Source organism: Crocuta crocuta, unplaced genomic scaffold (assembly GCF_008692635.1).
Source record: "Crocuta crocuta isolate KB4526 unplaced genomic scaffold, BGI_CrCroc_1.0 scaffold50, whole genome shotgun sequence".
Taxonomy (NCBI): Eukaryota; Metazoa; Chordata; class Mammalia; order Carnivora; family Hyaenidae; genus Crocuta; species Crocuta crocuta.
The window spans coordinates 992,396-1,007,581 of record NW_027527428.1 but is presented as its reverse complement, the minus strand read 5'-3'; the positions used below and the strand labels follow the sequence as shown (position 1 = coordinate 1,007,581).

At 55.9% G+C, this 15,186-nt stretch overlaps 1 protein-coding gene across 1 annotated transcript in view; it reads left to right on the top strand.

The window, feature by feature from the left end:
• The window catches only part of SDK2 (sidekick cell adhesion molecule 2), a 94,929-nt gene that overhangs the window by 38,193 nt on the left and 41,550 nt on the right, over positions 1 to 15,186 (top strand). Inside the window, 10 exon segments of the mRNA XM_077756026.1 lie at positions 4,140 to 4,335; positions 4,520 to 4,618; positions 5,014 to 5,205; positions 6,913 to 7,034; positions 7,704 to 7,813; positions 7,939 to 8,089; positions 10,546 to 10,783; positions 11,487 to 11,602; positions 12,225 to 12,414; positions 13,713 to 13,811. Coding sequence (XP_077612152.1) covers positions 4,140 to 4,335; positions 4,520 to 4,618; positions 5,014 to 5,205; positions 6,913 to 7,034; positions 7,704 to 7,813; positions 7,939 to 8,089; positions 10,546 to 10,783; positions 11,487 to 11,602; positions 12,225 to 12,414; positions 13,713 to 13,811 — 1,513 coding nt within the window.

Genomic DNA, 15,186 nt, shown 5'->3' with positions numbered 1-15,186 from the left:
CCTCCCCTCCCCCTGTCCCTCCTCCCCTCCCCTACTCCTCCCCCTCCTCTTCCTCCTTGTAAAACACATACTGATACTTCCAACTCAACTTCTAGGCTATAGTAACCTCACTGGCCTTTTGCCTCCCTTTTCTCCATACTGAAAATCCAGTTCCTATAACACCAACATAAGTACCTGTCTATTTTATCTCCCAAACACCCACACCTCCGCAGTGACTACTGAAAATAGTGTCCGATTATTTTCAGTGCTTTGCGTTCCTAGGGTGTATCCCGCTACCGTCGCACTTCACATGGCTGTGCTACAAACTCTCTGGAAATAGTTTCTCTCTGTGTAATTTTGCTACAGCTCAATACACTGTTAGGTTCTTTTGTTTCATTTCGGTTTCGATTTTTAGGGATTGATTTTTTAATTTAATTTTGTTCTGTAATTATGGAACATATTTACATGGTTCCAGCGTTAAATCTACAAAGTAAAGTCAGAGAAAGTCAGCCTGAATTCTGGTCCTTTCCTTCCCCATAGGTTTGATTTCCTTTTGCTTGCTTGTTTCAGTTTTTCTTTTTTTTTCTTTTTTTTTTTTTCAGTTTACTTATCTAGTTTGAGAGAGAGTGAGTGGGGGGTGGACAGAGACAGAGGGGGACAGAGAATCCCCAGGAGGCTCCGCTCAGCATGGAGCCTGACATGGGGCTCGATCCCACGACTGCGAGATCGCAACCTGAGCTGATACCACGTCAGATGCTTAGCTGACCCGGGCACCCCTGGCTTCTTTAACATAAACAAATGCATACATATATAAATGTGTATCCTCTCCTTCTTAGATAAAGGACAGCGTTCTCTACACACTTTTTCCATCCTGCTTCTTTATTTATAGTATATTCTGGGGATCCCTCCATAGGAGAATAGAGATTCCTGGTTCCCTTCTTGACATCTGTATTGGACTCCATCATGTGGCTTTCCCATAGTTGGGTCAGCCAGCTCCCCCGTAATGACATTTGGGTTTTTTCCAGTCTTTTCCTATAAAAACATTTCTGCAGTGAAATAGATTTGCCCCTATATATCTTTTCATAGTTTTCACATTTAACTTTGGAATAGACTCATAGAAAGGAGGTTGCTGGATCAAAGGATACGTATATCTATAATTTTGCTACTATTGCCAAATCCTTCCATTATTTTTTTAAGTTTTGAATTTAATTTTTTCAAACAGGAAATGTATTTACGTGATTCGAAAGCCAACGGAAGTGAAAAGATAGACGTGTAGCAGAAATCCTCCATCCCATTCCAGTTCTATATATGCCTGGTCTGTCCCTTCACCCGACCCAGAAACTCTCCCCACTCCTGGCAAAATTGTTGTTAATTTCCTGTGTATCTTTCCAGAACGTTCTGTGTGAATCCTTGCACATGCAGAGAGAGAGAGAGAGAAACAGAGACAGAAGGAAAGACAAAAGGAGAGGGAAAGAGAATTTCTCTACTTTTTTTGTTAGCTCCAGTAGCTAGCAGGCCGTATATACCATTCTATCTCTCAGCCCCCATAACACACTGCCTCACTGGATCCCTCCTGGCAGCTAGCAGGGCAGCTATCAATGTTCCCTCTAGTGCCAGAGGCTCAGAGAGGTTGAGTGACTTTCCCAGGGTCACACAGTAAGTGACAGTGCTGGGTTCTATTCTTCTTCCTCCCCACTTCGCACGCACATGCTGCTCCCCACACAAGAACACGCCCCAGTGGCCCCAGCGCCCTTCAGTGAATGGGCGTCTGCTTTCCGAGGCAGAGTGCCTGTGCCAGGAACCCAGATCTGGTGCCACTCCCCGAACACACAGGCCCCCGTACCCGCCCCCCACCCCATGCTCAGGACAGCCAGTCTGCTTGGACTCTGAGACCAAAGGCCTGATGAAGTAAATCAACACTGACCCTGGCTGGGGCGCCTGGGGGGCTCAGTCAGTTAAGCGTCCGACTTCGGCTCAGGTCATGGTCTCACAGTTCATGGGTTCGAGCCCCACGTCAGCTCTGTGCTGACAGCTCAGAGCCTGGAGCCTGCTTCAGATTCTGCATCTCCCTCTCTCTCTGACCCTCCCCTGCTCATGCTGTCCCTCTTTCTTTCTCTCTTTCTCTCTCTCTCATAAATAAATAAAAACATTAAAAAACACTTAAAAAACAAACAAACACTGACCCTGGCTAACAAGAACAGACCCACAGACAGCAGACACACCCCAACGCCCACCTAGCAGCTGTGTGGACCTGTGGCAGACAGACCTTCATCCTGGGTCTGGGGGGCGGCCGGGGGCAGCGGGTGGAGAGAGTTCACGGATCTGAAGCCAGCTCCTGGCCCGTCCATGCACACCGGCCAGGCCCGACCTTCATGGTCCTCGGTTTCCCTTCCGCAACAGCACAGGGCAGCGAGTCCCCTGCAGTCCTCACTGCGATGACGCAACGGGACTGGCCGGGGATGGGCTCTCCCCGGTGCCGGATGCAGAGTGGGAGCTCCTCAGACGGCAGCCCCGCTGTGCGTTCACTTGAACAGAGGCTCCTCCCCAGGGCTGCGCAGAGCCCACCTGTCAGGCAACAGAAGGTGCAGAAGGCAAGTGCTTTGTCCCCCTGGCCTGAGGGAGAAGCCTCCTGACCCTCAGCCTCCTCCTCTTCAGACGCAGCTGAATGACCAGTGGCTCACATCCCAGAGTAAACATTCTGAAGCAGCCTTGGCCCTGCCGCCATCTTGGGCTTCAGGCCTGGAACCGTAAGATGATGGGGTCGTTGTTCAGAAAACCACACAGCCGTCACCCTGTGCGCTGCTGGGTCATTTTTGCAGACAGTTCCCGGTGCTGCTGTTTTAAGGCACCTCTAAAAATATCCTTTGTCCTTTATTCCTGAAATACGGGCCGTGACCATAATTGGCCTCAACCCAATAAAATAATATTTACCCAGATTTTGCACTTGCTGGGGAACACACCACACAATTAATTCGAACGGCGTAATTAATTCAAATTTACATTAATTAAATTAAATTAAAACACTAAACTTGTTTCTTAATCTACTCCAAAGAAGTTCGGCAATTTAATTGCTATGAAACAAGATAACCGAAATAAGGAGGATATTTAACATACTTATTAAATGCCACTTAGTATTTCTGATTAGTATTTTTAGGGTCTAATTAGTGTCTAATTAACTTGCTATAGGCTATCTTTTCACAATACCAATTAAATTTCAAAACATCCTTTATAAACACGCGGCCATGAAGAGGAGATGAAGCATTGTTACAGGGGCGAGTTAATCAGGAGACATCGGCGTGGTATTGTTTTATATCTATAAATACCCGCGCTTATTAAAACTCATCAAGTATTGCTTTTCACCGTTAATTGCTAGTTAATCAACTTCAAATAAACGAGGAACTCTCTGAGACCAGCTGTCATTGTGGGAGACCGATGAAGGGCCCAGAAAACAGGCATGTGAGGGGACAGAGCAAGAGGCAAGAANGTGCAGAGGGGAGGTCAGAGGGAAAGCCATGCTGAGCTTCCAGATGGGGTTTTCTTACAAACGCGCCACCTCCAGGGCATGGCTCAGACTGAAATCCCAACTTGGAACTAGAGGAAAGGGGTAGCTGAGGGGACAGCTCTGGGGGAGGGGGACCCCAAGGGACACCCTGTCGGGCCCAGATAAGCCGTAGGAGCCCCGCAGGTGGAATCAGAGCTCTTGAGATCCCCACTGGCTGTGTGGTATAGTGGGCATCACTGAGCCTCTCTGAGCTCATCTGTAAACACACAGAGCAGGCTCCATGCTCAGAGGGTCCCCCACTTCACCTTGCATTTCTTAAAAATTATTGAACAAGGGGACCCTCCGTCTTCCTTTTGCGCTGAGCCTGCACCTTCTGTAGCCGATCTGGCAAAAACCTGCCTTGTGAGAGACCACTCAGCCCAGTGCCTTGCCCAGAGCAAGTTGCTCAGTGAACACACAGAGCACCAAAGCAGCCTTCCAGAAGGACAGAGGCTCGTGGCTTCTGGCTGGCTGCACGGTCACCCCTTCCCTGGGAGTAGGGCCCCAAGGGAGCCGGGCTCCTAGACTCTCTCTGTCCATTGGCCCAGACTGTGGGAGAGCGCTCGGCCGCTTCCGGAACATTCTTGCTGCCCTGCCTGAATTGCTGGCCTCTCCCCAGCTGATTGCCTGGGAGCCCGAGCAGGAAGAAGAGGTTACCATGGTGACCGCCCGGCCCAACTTTCAAGACAGCATCCACGTGGGCTTCGTGTCTGGCCTGAAGAAGTTCACCGAGTACTTCACCTCTGTGCTGTGCTTCACCACTCCCGGAGATGGGCCTCGGAGCACCCCGCAGCTGGTGCGCACCCATGAGGACGGTAGGCACTACCCAGCCCCTGCGGCCCCTGTGTCCCCTCCCCCTTCCCCACCCAAGAGGCAGGCTGAGCGCTCCAGGCGCAGGGCGACCCGGGCCTTGCCTCCCACCTGGGGTGTCTTGCAGACAGTGGTGTGTCTCTGGGTCTAACTGGCATTGGGTGGGGTGGGGGCCCTTTCGGGGTACAGTGCCCGGACCTGTGGGACACCTGAGCTTCAGTGAAATCCTGGACACCTCGCTGAAGGTCAGCTGGCAAGAGCCAGGAGAGAAGAACGGCATCCTCACAGGTAGGCATCTCGATGTCACTGAACCAGGAATGAGACGGGGTCATCCAGTCCATCCCCCTGCCTTTGACTAGTACTCGTCCAAAACCCCTCTTTCTTAGAAAGCACCCGGAGGAGGCTCCGAGCCCCTCTGCACCCAGGTCGTCCATGTCGTCTGCCACCGGCCTCAAGCGGCCACCATGATGGCTCAGCCCCTCCCACAATCCCCACCCAACAGGGCCGTCCCACCGAGGTTATACCCGGGACCCCAAGCACCATGTCCCCAGCTCCCTCGGCCCCAAGGCTACCACCACACATCTAACTGCCAGACTAGTGAAGAAGGGAGAAGCAGAGCGGAAGGGCCAAAGCCAGCTTTTGGTCACCGCCAAGCTCACGCCACCACTCGGGGCTCTCCCCAGGGTACCGGATCTCCTGGGAAGAGTACAACCGCACCAACACCCGCGTGACCCACTACCTGCCCAACGTGACCCTGGAGTACCGCGTCACGGGCCTCACCGCGCTCACCACCTACACCATCGAGGTGGCCGCCATGACCGCCAAGGGCCAGGGCCAGGTGTCCGCGTCCACCATCTCTTCCGGGGTGCCTCCAGGTGGGTGCCCACTCTCAGGGACCCCTGGCCTCTTGGGGTCCCCCTGACCAAGAGGCTGCCCTTTCCCTCAGGAATACTGGGCTTTCCTCCCACAGAGCTCTCCCCTGCCCTGGGTCCACGGCCCCTCGGCTTCCCCCCAGAGCCGGCTTAACTTCTCTTGGTTCCGAGTCTCTGGATGGAGGCTCTGTGGTCTACTGTTTCTTCCCACGGCTCTCAGGAAGGCAGAGTCCCCCAAAGGACCCCACCCCTGTCTCATCCATGCCCCCTCCCACACCAGGTTCTGCATCAAGCCACGGTACCTCTGATTCAGGGAAAGAATTCTCACTGTCCCCCAGAAAGTCCAAATGGGATTCCAGCCATTGGAAGCATTGGTTGGGAAAGGGGTAGAATTAGGTGGGAATTAATTTTTCCTAATTTTTTTTTTTTTTACTGTTTATTTTTGAAAGGGGGTGGGGGGGGAGGGGCAGAGAGAGAGGGAGACACAGAATCCAAAGTAGGCTCCAGGCTCCGAGCTGTCAGCACACAGCCCGACGCAGGGCTCAAACTCACAAGCCAGGAGATCATGACCTGGGTGGGTGTAATCTTAAACCGGGTATAAAGAACAAGCTGAGATCTACTCTCAACCCTGCTTCTGCCAAGCTCTCTGCGACCTTAAGAAAGTCAAGTGTCCCCTCTGTGCCTCAGTTTCCCCATCTGTATCTATGGGAGGTGGGCTCGAGAATCACGTGGTCCTGGCTGGGTCTATAAGTCTATGCTTATGACACCTGGCCAGAGTCCCTCGACCTGCCCCCAGAGATGGCTGAGATAAACAAGCCGACTCAGTCGACCCCAATGGCTGTAACTGTAATCCTGACAAATAGTTATGCCTGCAGCTAAGTGCTGTATATACATCAATGCATTCATTCCTCCTAAGAACCCTGAGGTGGATGATATTATCATCATCGCCGTCTGACTGAGGAGGATACTGTGGCACAGAAAGGTTGGGTGACTTCCCCAAAGACACACAGCATGGAAGCCGTAGAGTTGGATTCCAACTCAAACAGTCTGACTCCAGAATCTGTACTCTTGCTGTTCATTCTGAATCCCAAGGTTCCTGGTCAGAAAATAGGGGCTGCCCCCTATCCCCACTCCTTCTAAAAAATTTTTTAATGTTCATTTATTTTGGGAGAGAGAGAGAGAGACAGAGCATGAGCAGGGGAAGAAGCAGAGAGGGAGACACAGAATCCAAAGCAGGCTCCAGGCTCCGAGCTGTCAGCACAAAGCCCAACATGGGGCTCAAACTCACGAACTGTGAGTTTATAACCTGAGCCGAAGTCAGATGCTCAACTGACTGAGCCACCCAAGCGCGCCCCCACCACTCCTTCTAATCTTCTTCAGCCGTGATTGGGTTTGGGAGGGCAGAAATGTGTGTGGATGGAAAGGAGGATTCTTTCAGGAAGCTTTTCCATGCCCAGCTCCCGTTTCCTAGCCTGGTCAGCCTCCCCACGGCCCTGAGAGACCCTCCCAACCCCCAACGCTGTGTCAGGCCCCCGGTCTGGACACAGAGCCTTCAGTTCAGGAAGAAGACTGTTGGAGGGCTGAAGCCTCAGCCCTGCTCTTCCTAGGAAGTTTCTAGAGAAAGGGTGCCCCCCCCACCCCGCCCAGAGTCCTGTTCCGTGTGGAAGGACCTTCTCTTCACCTGATCGCCCTTCCTTCTCTGTTTTCCAGAGCTCCCAGGGGCCCCCACCAACCTGGGCATCTCCAACATCGGCCCTCGCTCCGTGACCTTGCAGTTCAGGCCAGGCTATGACGGGAAAACCTCCATCTCCCGCTGGCTGGTGGAGGCCCAGGTAAAACCTGCTGTGGGCGCGCCCTGGAGCCCGGGCAGCGGCTCCGTGGCCTTGGACCCGCCCATGCCCTCAAGTGCAGTCATATGTGTATTCACATCTGGGGGAATCTTCAAGTGCCTCTGTCCGACGGCCAGACAGGCCAGAAATGCGCGCGCAGGTCCCAGCACCGCCTGCGTGTCACATGACCGCCACGTCCACAGGCACAGGAAGTGGTTGAGTCTCCGTGCTGGCTGCACCCGGGGTGCGTTTATAAGTTCCAGCGCCTGGGGCCGCGCCCCCATAAATTCTGATTCCGAGTTGGCTGGGGTTTCAGAGACGTGCCAGAGTGCGCTGCAGAATCACCCGGCGAGCTTGTTAAACCCACAGATTCCTGGGTACCAGCCCGCAGGGTTCTGATGGGCTGGGTCCAGGGCCAGGCTGTGGGGGGATGAGGGGCGTGGGTTTTTCTAGTAAGCATTCCACCAGACTCTGATACAGGATGGCTCGGGGGTCACCCTTGAAGTCACGTTTAAGGGCCCGGAAAGATGGTGACCCCACTTGGTGCCCCTCCAGGCCCTGGGGTTGAATCAAGACCTTCTGCGGGCAGAGGGCTTGACCTGTTAGAAAGTGGGGCACCAAACATCTCAGCCCTGCAGCCTGGGCAAGTCTCAGTGTGTCTTCCCCTTGCAGGTAGGCATGGTTGGGGAGGGAGAGGAGTGGCTACTGGTTCACCAGCTCACCAACGAGCCCGATGCCCGCTCCATGGTAGTGCCTGAGCTCAACCCCTTCACCTACTACAGGTAACAGGGCAGGTCGGGGTGGGGGGGGTGGGCGCAGGGGCGGAAATTGCCCAGACAGGGATGGGCTTTGGCCCTGGGGTCCTGCTCTCATCATCTGGCTCACCCCCCACCCCCTCCCACCGCAGCTTCCGAATGCGCCAGGTGAACATCGTGGGCACGAGCCCACCCAGCCAGCCTTCTAGAAAGATTCAGACCCTCCAGGCTCCCCCTGACATGGCGCCAGCCAACGTGACCCTGCGCACAGCCAGTGAGACCAGCCTGTGGCTCCGCTGGATGGTAAGGCTCCCACAAGGGGATGACATGACTCCTTGGTCCCTGTCACCCTCAAGGTCATTGCCTCCCAGAGGCCACATCAAAGGGAGGGGCGTCCACAAGAACACCTACAGCCCCCTTCTCCTTTCTTTGCACCTGGTACCTGGTAAGGTGCCCGATAATCAATCCTAACCAAATGAACAAATCCCTTATGTGAGAAGGTGCTAGAAAACACTAGTCAGGTGCCAAGCATTTTACCTGTTTTCTTCCATTTAATCACAGTAATCCTGTGAAGGACACACTGCTATCGACATTGACAGCTAAGAAAACTGAGGCTCAGAGAGGTTAGGAACTTGCCTGAGGCCACACAGCTCCCAAGTTGTGGGTCTGGGGATCAGACGTAAGTTGTCCCATCTGCTCCGAGTTAGAGAGTGAGGGGTTGCTTCTGAGGTTGAGGGGCAGGTGAGGGAGACCATCCCCACAGGTCAGGGTTACCTGTCAAGGGTCACTGTCCCCAGGTGACCCCGCACAAGGTAATAATCCGAACATGCTGAGGGCTTTCTCTCCTGCCGGGCACTGTTCTGAGCCCTTTACTCAAAGTCAAACCTAGAACCCTCTCCACGGGCTCGTGACAGCAGAGTGATCCTGGCCCCAGTTTATAGATGAGGAAATGGAGGCAGAGAGAAGTAAAATAACTGGCCCAAGAAACCACACACACACACACACACACACACACACACCCACACACACGCACAAATCCTCCCACATCCTGTAGTTAACAGCAGGGCTGGGATTCCCAACCCGGGGAGCCTCGCCCCCAAAATCCACAGCCCTCACCACTGAGCACACTGCCCATTTTCTGGGGACCAGAAAAGGACATTTCTCCCCGACGCCTTTCCTCCAGGACGGCGTTTTCCCAACAGCTGCCCCCGCAAAGCTGCGATCCAGGACATACTAGGACCGTACAAGAATTCTGAGCCCGACAAACGTGGGGAACAGCACCCCGCGGCCCGGCTCCGCTTCTTAGGGAGGGCTGGGAAGAACCTGGCTGACCCCACTTCACCAACCAGCCTGGCCGCATAACTCTGTTTTATTTCCACTTGAGATCTCTTACCACTTGCGCAAAACACAGCTTACAAACCCCCACACTGTGGGATTTACTAGAAAGCTGTTACTCCCTTTCACATCAGTGGACGCCGGATAAAAACAACTCGGTACCATCAGCCCTGGACCAACGTTAGTTATTAATTATGATTCTCCTCCCAGGGGGCCGGCGCCGAGCAGAGCTCTCTCTCCGTCCAGCTCAGTGGCCCTGCGCACCATAAGCAGTGCCCCCTCCCCCAGGCATGTACAGCCCGTTACTGCTCACTGAGCCCCTTCCCTCCTCGGCCCCCCTCTGGGCCGGCTCCCTGCCTCCCTCCTGAAGCTCATCTTAAGGTTTCCAAAGGCTGGAAGACTATAGAGTCTGATGCCCAGGGGGTGCTGGAGGAAGAATAAAAAGGCAGTTGCTGCACTGTGCGGGGCCCTAGGCACCGCCAGACCCGTTTAATGGTGCACGGCCTGTTACCTTTCCCTGGCAGGTAAGGAAGCGTGCGCTCTAGGCCCATCGATTTCAGTCTTAATGGTCTCTGGTCGGCTTCACTAAGTGTCTGTAGGGGCAGGGCCTGGCAGGAGGCGGTGGGAGTGAGGCAGGGACCCAAAGACGGGAGGAAGTGGGTCAGAATGTGGGCAGCCTGTGGACCGTGGGCTCTTCAGAGCCCCCCGGAGAAGCAGAATTACAGGGGGGGTGAGGGCCTGAGGGCACCCTGACCCCAGCTCTTCCCCCTTCGGAGAGAATCTGCAGGCCGAGCCCTCAGCTCACACCTGCTTCAGACCACAGCGCACAACCCCCCGCCCCCCCAACCTCCACACACCTCCCCTGCTGATCAGCACTGCCCAAGTTCATCTAGAGGACCTTGAGTCGGCAGCCACAGCCCCACCAGCCTAGGAAAGGAATCTGTCTTTTCTCTTTGCTGAAACTCAAACCAGAAGGAGGAGGCTGAAAATGCAGCAGGAGGTTGAAGTTTGCCGATGGAGGGACTTGACAGTGACTGGCGCTCCATCCACGCTCTAGATGCCATCCCCCCACGCTGGCATCTCCAAGGGCGGGCGTGAGCTGAGACCAGGCGTGTTATAGGCAATTAAATAAGTGTATGTTGGCAGCCTAAGCGAGGGAGTTAAGTGGGAAAGACAGCCAAGGCCAGAGGTGCCGTGCTCATCAGCGTGTTGGACAGGCAGCCTTTGTGGGTCTCCTCTCCAGCCTGACTCCCTTGGGCGGGGGTGGGTAGCAAGTTTGCCACACACACAAGAAATGGATGCGGTGCATCCTTAGAGCTTNCACGATAATCCTGTAGGGCTCCCTGGAAGAGGGTGCACAAGCCAGTCCCACACCCCGGACGGGCCCGGCCTCCCAGCAGCTCCGCCGCCCTGCCTTCCCGCAGCCTCTCCCAGAGATGGAATACAACGGGAACCCCGAGTCGGTGGGCTACAAGATCAAATACAGCCGGGCAGACGGCCACGGCAAGACCCTGAGCCACGTGGTCCAGGACCGCGTGGAGCGTGAGTACACCATCGAGGACCTGGAGGAGTGGACAGAGTACCGCGTCCAGGTCCAGGCCTTCAACGCCATCGGGAGCGGGCCCTGGAGCCAGATGGTGACAGGCAGAACCCGGGAGTCAGGTACTGCCCCCTGGCCCCAGCCGCCCCCGTTCCCGGCAGCCTGCGGCCGAGATACCTCCACCTTTGGCTCCCTGCCCGCAGGGCCTTCCAAAGGGCACGAGAGCTGAGCTGTTGTTCAAAATAAGCTCAGGCTCACTTTCCTGTTTGTGCTTGGTGTCCTGGCAGAACCCTAGGGTGGAATGCTGTTGCTGTGTCCCCCACCATCTTCCCACTGCTCCCAAAATCGGGGGGATCCCCACCCCTGTCGGTTAGCCAGTCTACCCGCACAGCGTGCCCATCTCTGTGCCCTCATCTTTAACCCTGACACCCAGTAGTGCCCACACGAGGCTGAGATGGGAAGGTCGGATGAGCTCACAGAACATTCCAGAAACAGAACCAGCAGCTTGTAGGTCACCCAAGGATTATGAACCCCCAGCCTTCAGGCAGCCCTCATTCATCTACATGTGGGTCCCCACTTGTAGGGAGCCGTTGTTGACACCTTTTAAAGGCCGTCCCTCCCCATCCGGTCCCTCCTCACCCTTCACCGCTGCACGGGCCGGAAACGGTCTCATCCTCACGTTGGCCTGAGCCGATGCTGGGGAGGCTGATGTGACACGAGAAGCAGTATCTCTGATGTTCCAGGACCAACAAGGACCGCTGCAGGGAAACTTGCTACTCAGGCCGGCTGTGTCCTGAGCTCCTCTCTGGTCCCCTTCTCCCTCAGTGCCATCCTCGGGTCCCACCAACGTGTCTGCCCTGGCCACCACCTCCAGCAGCATGCTGGTGCGCTGGAATGAGATCCCTGAGGCCGACCGCAACGGGCTGGTGCTAGGTTACAAGGTGAGGCCTGGACCCAAGGCCGCCCCGTCCTGGTGACCCCTGGGGCCCAGGTCTCCGCCTTCTGGTGTCGACACACGGGGGATCCCCAAGGCTGTGCTCCGGTCGGCATGGCAACCAAGGAGTCCTTCCTCAGGGCTGGGAGGAGGTCTGGGGAGGCCCAGGTCCTTGGAGAAGCCCCCACCCTCCCCCAGAGCCCCCAGGAGGCCACACTGGCTGCGCCAGGCACACTTAGCCTCTGGGGCCCGGTTCCCATTATCTTCTAGAACTGCTCCCAGAGCTGCAGGCTTCAGCCTGGCCCACGAGTTAGGAGACGCGACTTGATGCTCCGCTCGGCCACTGCTGGCCATGTGACCTTGAGCAAGTCCTACCCCCTCTCTGGGCCTGTTTGCCAACCTGAATGTTCCCTAAGGACCCTTCCAGCTCCACGGCCGCGTGCATCTTTGTGTCCCAGAAGCCAGGCTGCACCGTATCTCCTGACCCTCCGGGGCCAAGCCATCCCAAGGAACCCCAGGACCCCCAGCCCTATTCACACCTGCCTTGCTCTGGGGATGAGACCCGGGGAAGGTGCCGGCGGGCAAGACCCAGGCCCCAGGCGCTCAGCCCCTGCCCTGTGCTCTGGCAGGTGATGTATAAGGAGAAGGACTCGGACGCCCAGCCCCGCTTCTGGCTGGTGGAAGGGAACTCGTCTCGCAGCGCCCAGCTCACGGGGCTGGGCAAATACGTGCTGTACGAGGTCCAGGTGCTGGCCTTCACCCGCATCGGGGACGGCAGCCCCAGCCACCCGCCCATCCTGGAGCGGACGCTGGATGACGGTGAGCTTCAGTCCCTCCAGGCCCGGGGAGGCCGGGCACTCCCCTTCCTCCTGCCTGCCCGGCCCCGCCCTTCTGGGGTCACCCTCTGCCCCGAAGCGAACCATGGTGTCAGGCTTCTCCTGGGGGAGGTGGGTCACTGAGGGCCACCGACCCCAGCGCGAGGGGATGCTCATTCCAGACTGTGCATCCCTGAGGAAGAAGTAATTCGAGGACCGTTTGACATCTGCTTCAGTCTCTTGAGCGCCCTCTGGGACAAGTGTGCAAAACAGAGACTCGGCCTCCGTTTTGATTAGTGTTTTGCCTGGGGCCGGTTCACTTTGAGTACAGATCTGTGCAAGGGAAAGGCTTCATTTCCTGGGCACCAGCCTCCTGGGCCTGTCTGCAGAAGAGCATGCCGGCAGGGCTCCAGGCATCGGTCCCTGCAGCAGAACTTTCCGTCAGAGGCTGACTGACGGGTCCTTCGCTCCCTCCCCTCTCCCCACACACAGACTCTCACCACCCACCACAAATGCAAACGCTGCCCGGGGTGCAGACAAGAGTGTAAATGGAAGCCCCAGCCCCATATGTCCACACAGCCTAAAGTTATAAATCAACCTAATGGTCTGTTAAATTCAGTATGTCTTATCCTCCTGGCTTGACCTGGAAAGCCAAGTTCAAGTTTAGAAATCTGAGACTTTCTGGAATTCTCTGTGGAGATGAGACAGCGCGGGAAGTGCTGCCCGACCGCAGCNNNNCCCCCCCACCTCCCTGCTCCCTTCCTGGTCTCCCCCCTGGCGCGTGGCATTCAGTCTCCATCCATGAGCCCCACACACCTGCCCCCTGGCCACCCCTGGGTCCAGAGGTTTGAGTCTGGAGGGCGGACCTGGGGAACAGGCCCCCACAGACCCTGGAAAAGGAGGTCTCGGGCTCAGGGTGGGCCCCCCTCCCCATGGGTGGACGGAAGTCAGAGTGGCGCCTTGTGAAGCACAGATCTAGGACCAGGTCCCCTCGCCCAGCGCTAAGGACAGTCCTGTGTCCTTGTCCGTATCTGTGTCCGTATCTGTGCACATGTACCCAGACACCGAGCTAAAAAGGAAGCTGGAGCCTGGTCCCTTCCAGTTCTGCCAAATAATGCCTGTTTTGAGGGTAGAAACCTCACAGATGGCACCTTTGCATCCCGAGATGGAACTCAGAGTCACACACTCCACAAAAGCTCACTGGGCCGAGTGTCCCCTTCCCCTGCAGCCACGCCCACCTCTTCCACCGGAGGTGGCTGAGCAGCGGCTGCACCATCACCTGCTTCTCCTTTGTCCCTACAGTGCCAGGACCGCCCATGGGCATCCTGTTCCCGGAGGTGAGGACCACATCTGTGCGACTGATCTGGCAGCCCCCCGCTGCCCCCAACGGCATCATTCTCGGTAAGCCCCTCCCTCTCCCGTGCCCTGGCTACAGGTCAAAGGAGGAGGCATAAAGTGTAAAGGGGGCCAAAGCGAGACTAGAGCCAGGAAGGGCCCACGTCTCCTCAAGAAGGATTTGGAGTTTTATTTCTCCCGTTAGAAATATTTTGGGGCCCCTGGGTGACTCAGTCAGCTAAGCATCCAACTTTGGCTCAAGCCATGATTTTGAAGTTTGTGAGTTTGAGCCCTACATCAGGCTCTGTGCTGACAGCTCAGAGCCTGGAGCCTGCTTTGAATTCTCTGTCTCTCTCTCTCTCTTTGCTCCTCCCCCACTCTCTGTCTCTCAAAAATAAATAAACGTTAAGAGGCACCGGGTGACTCAGTCGGTTAAGCGTCTGACTTTGGCTCAGGTCATGATCTCACGATTTGTGGATTTGAGCCCCACATTGAGCTCTGTTCTGACAGCTTGGAGCCTGTTTTGGATTCTGTGACTCCCTCTTTCTCTCTACCCCTCTCCCTCCNGAAAAAAAAAAGAAATACGTTTGGAGGGCATAGTCAAGGTTCCTTAAGGACTATTCATTAGCTATACGCCCCCAAATAACCCCATGATGCCAGCCATCTGGTAAACCTCGGCTGCTATTTGTAAGTGTGGCCAGGTGAGGGCGCACTGGCCAGCTCAGCACAGCCAGTCCCAACCTCAGGCGCAGAGGAGGGAGGCTACAGATCAGAGGCATCATTTCATATTCAGGATTCCTGCCCTAACACACATGCACAGCCCCTCGGTGGGGGAGACTCACAGGGTCGAAGTCAGCAGCTGTGTGAACTCAGATCCCTCCACAGTCTCAGCCCCCGCACTCGGAAAACAGCGGGCTGCCCTCCCTGCCTGGGCCAGGGCCCTCAGCCCTGGAGTCCCGCGGTGCCCGCCCCGGGAGAATGCTGCACCTCGGAAGGAAGGCAGCCTGGAGACCAGGAAGGCCATGCGCTTAGAAAGACACGAGCTGGGGGCGCCTGGGTGACTCAGTAGGTTAAGCGTCCAACTTCGGCTCAGGTCATGATCTCACGGTTTGTGGGCTCGAGCCCCGCGTTGGGCTCTGTGCTGACAGCTGAGAGCCTGGAGCCTGTTTCAGATTCTGTGTCTCCCTCTCTCTGACCCTCCCCTGCTCAAGCTGCCTCTCTCTCTCTCTCAAAAATAAACAAAACATTAAAAAAAAAAAAAGACACGAGCTGGTCACTCCACTCAGTCACTGCCTAGCAGGTGATCTGGCCCCCTCCAAGCATCAAGTTTCCTCACCTGAAGCCAGTACAGAGGTCACAGACTCTCTGTATAGAACACCCCCCACAGTCCCACTCCCCAAGTGGCAGTTGAAGATGCAAGAATGATGGAGAGGAGCTGGAG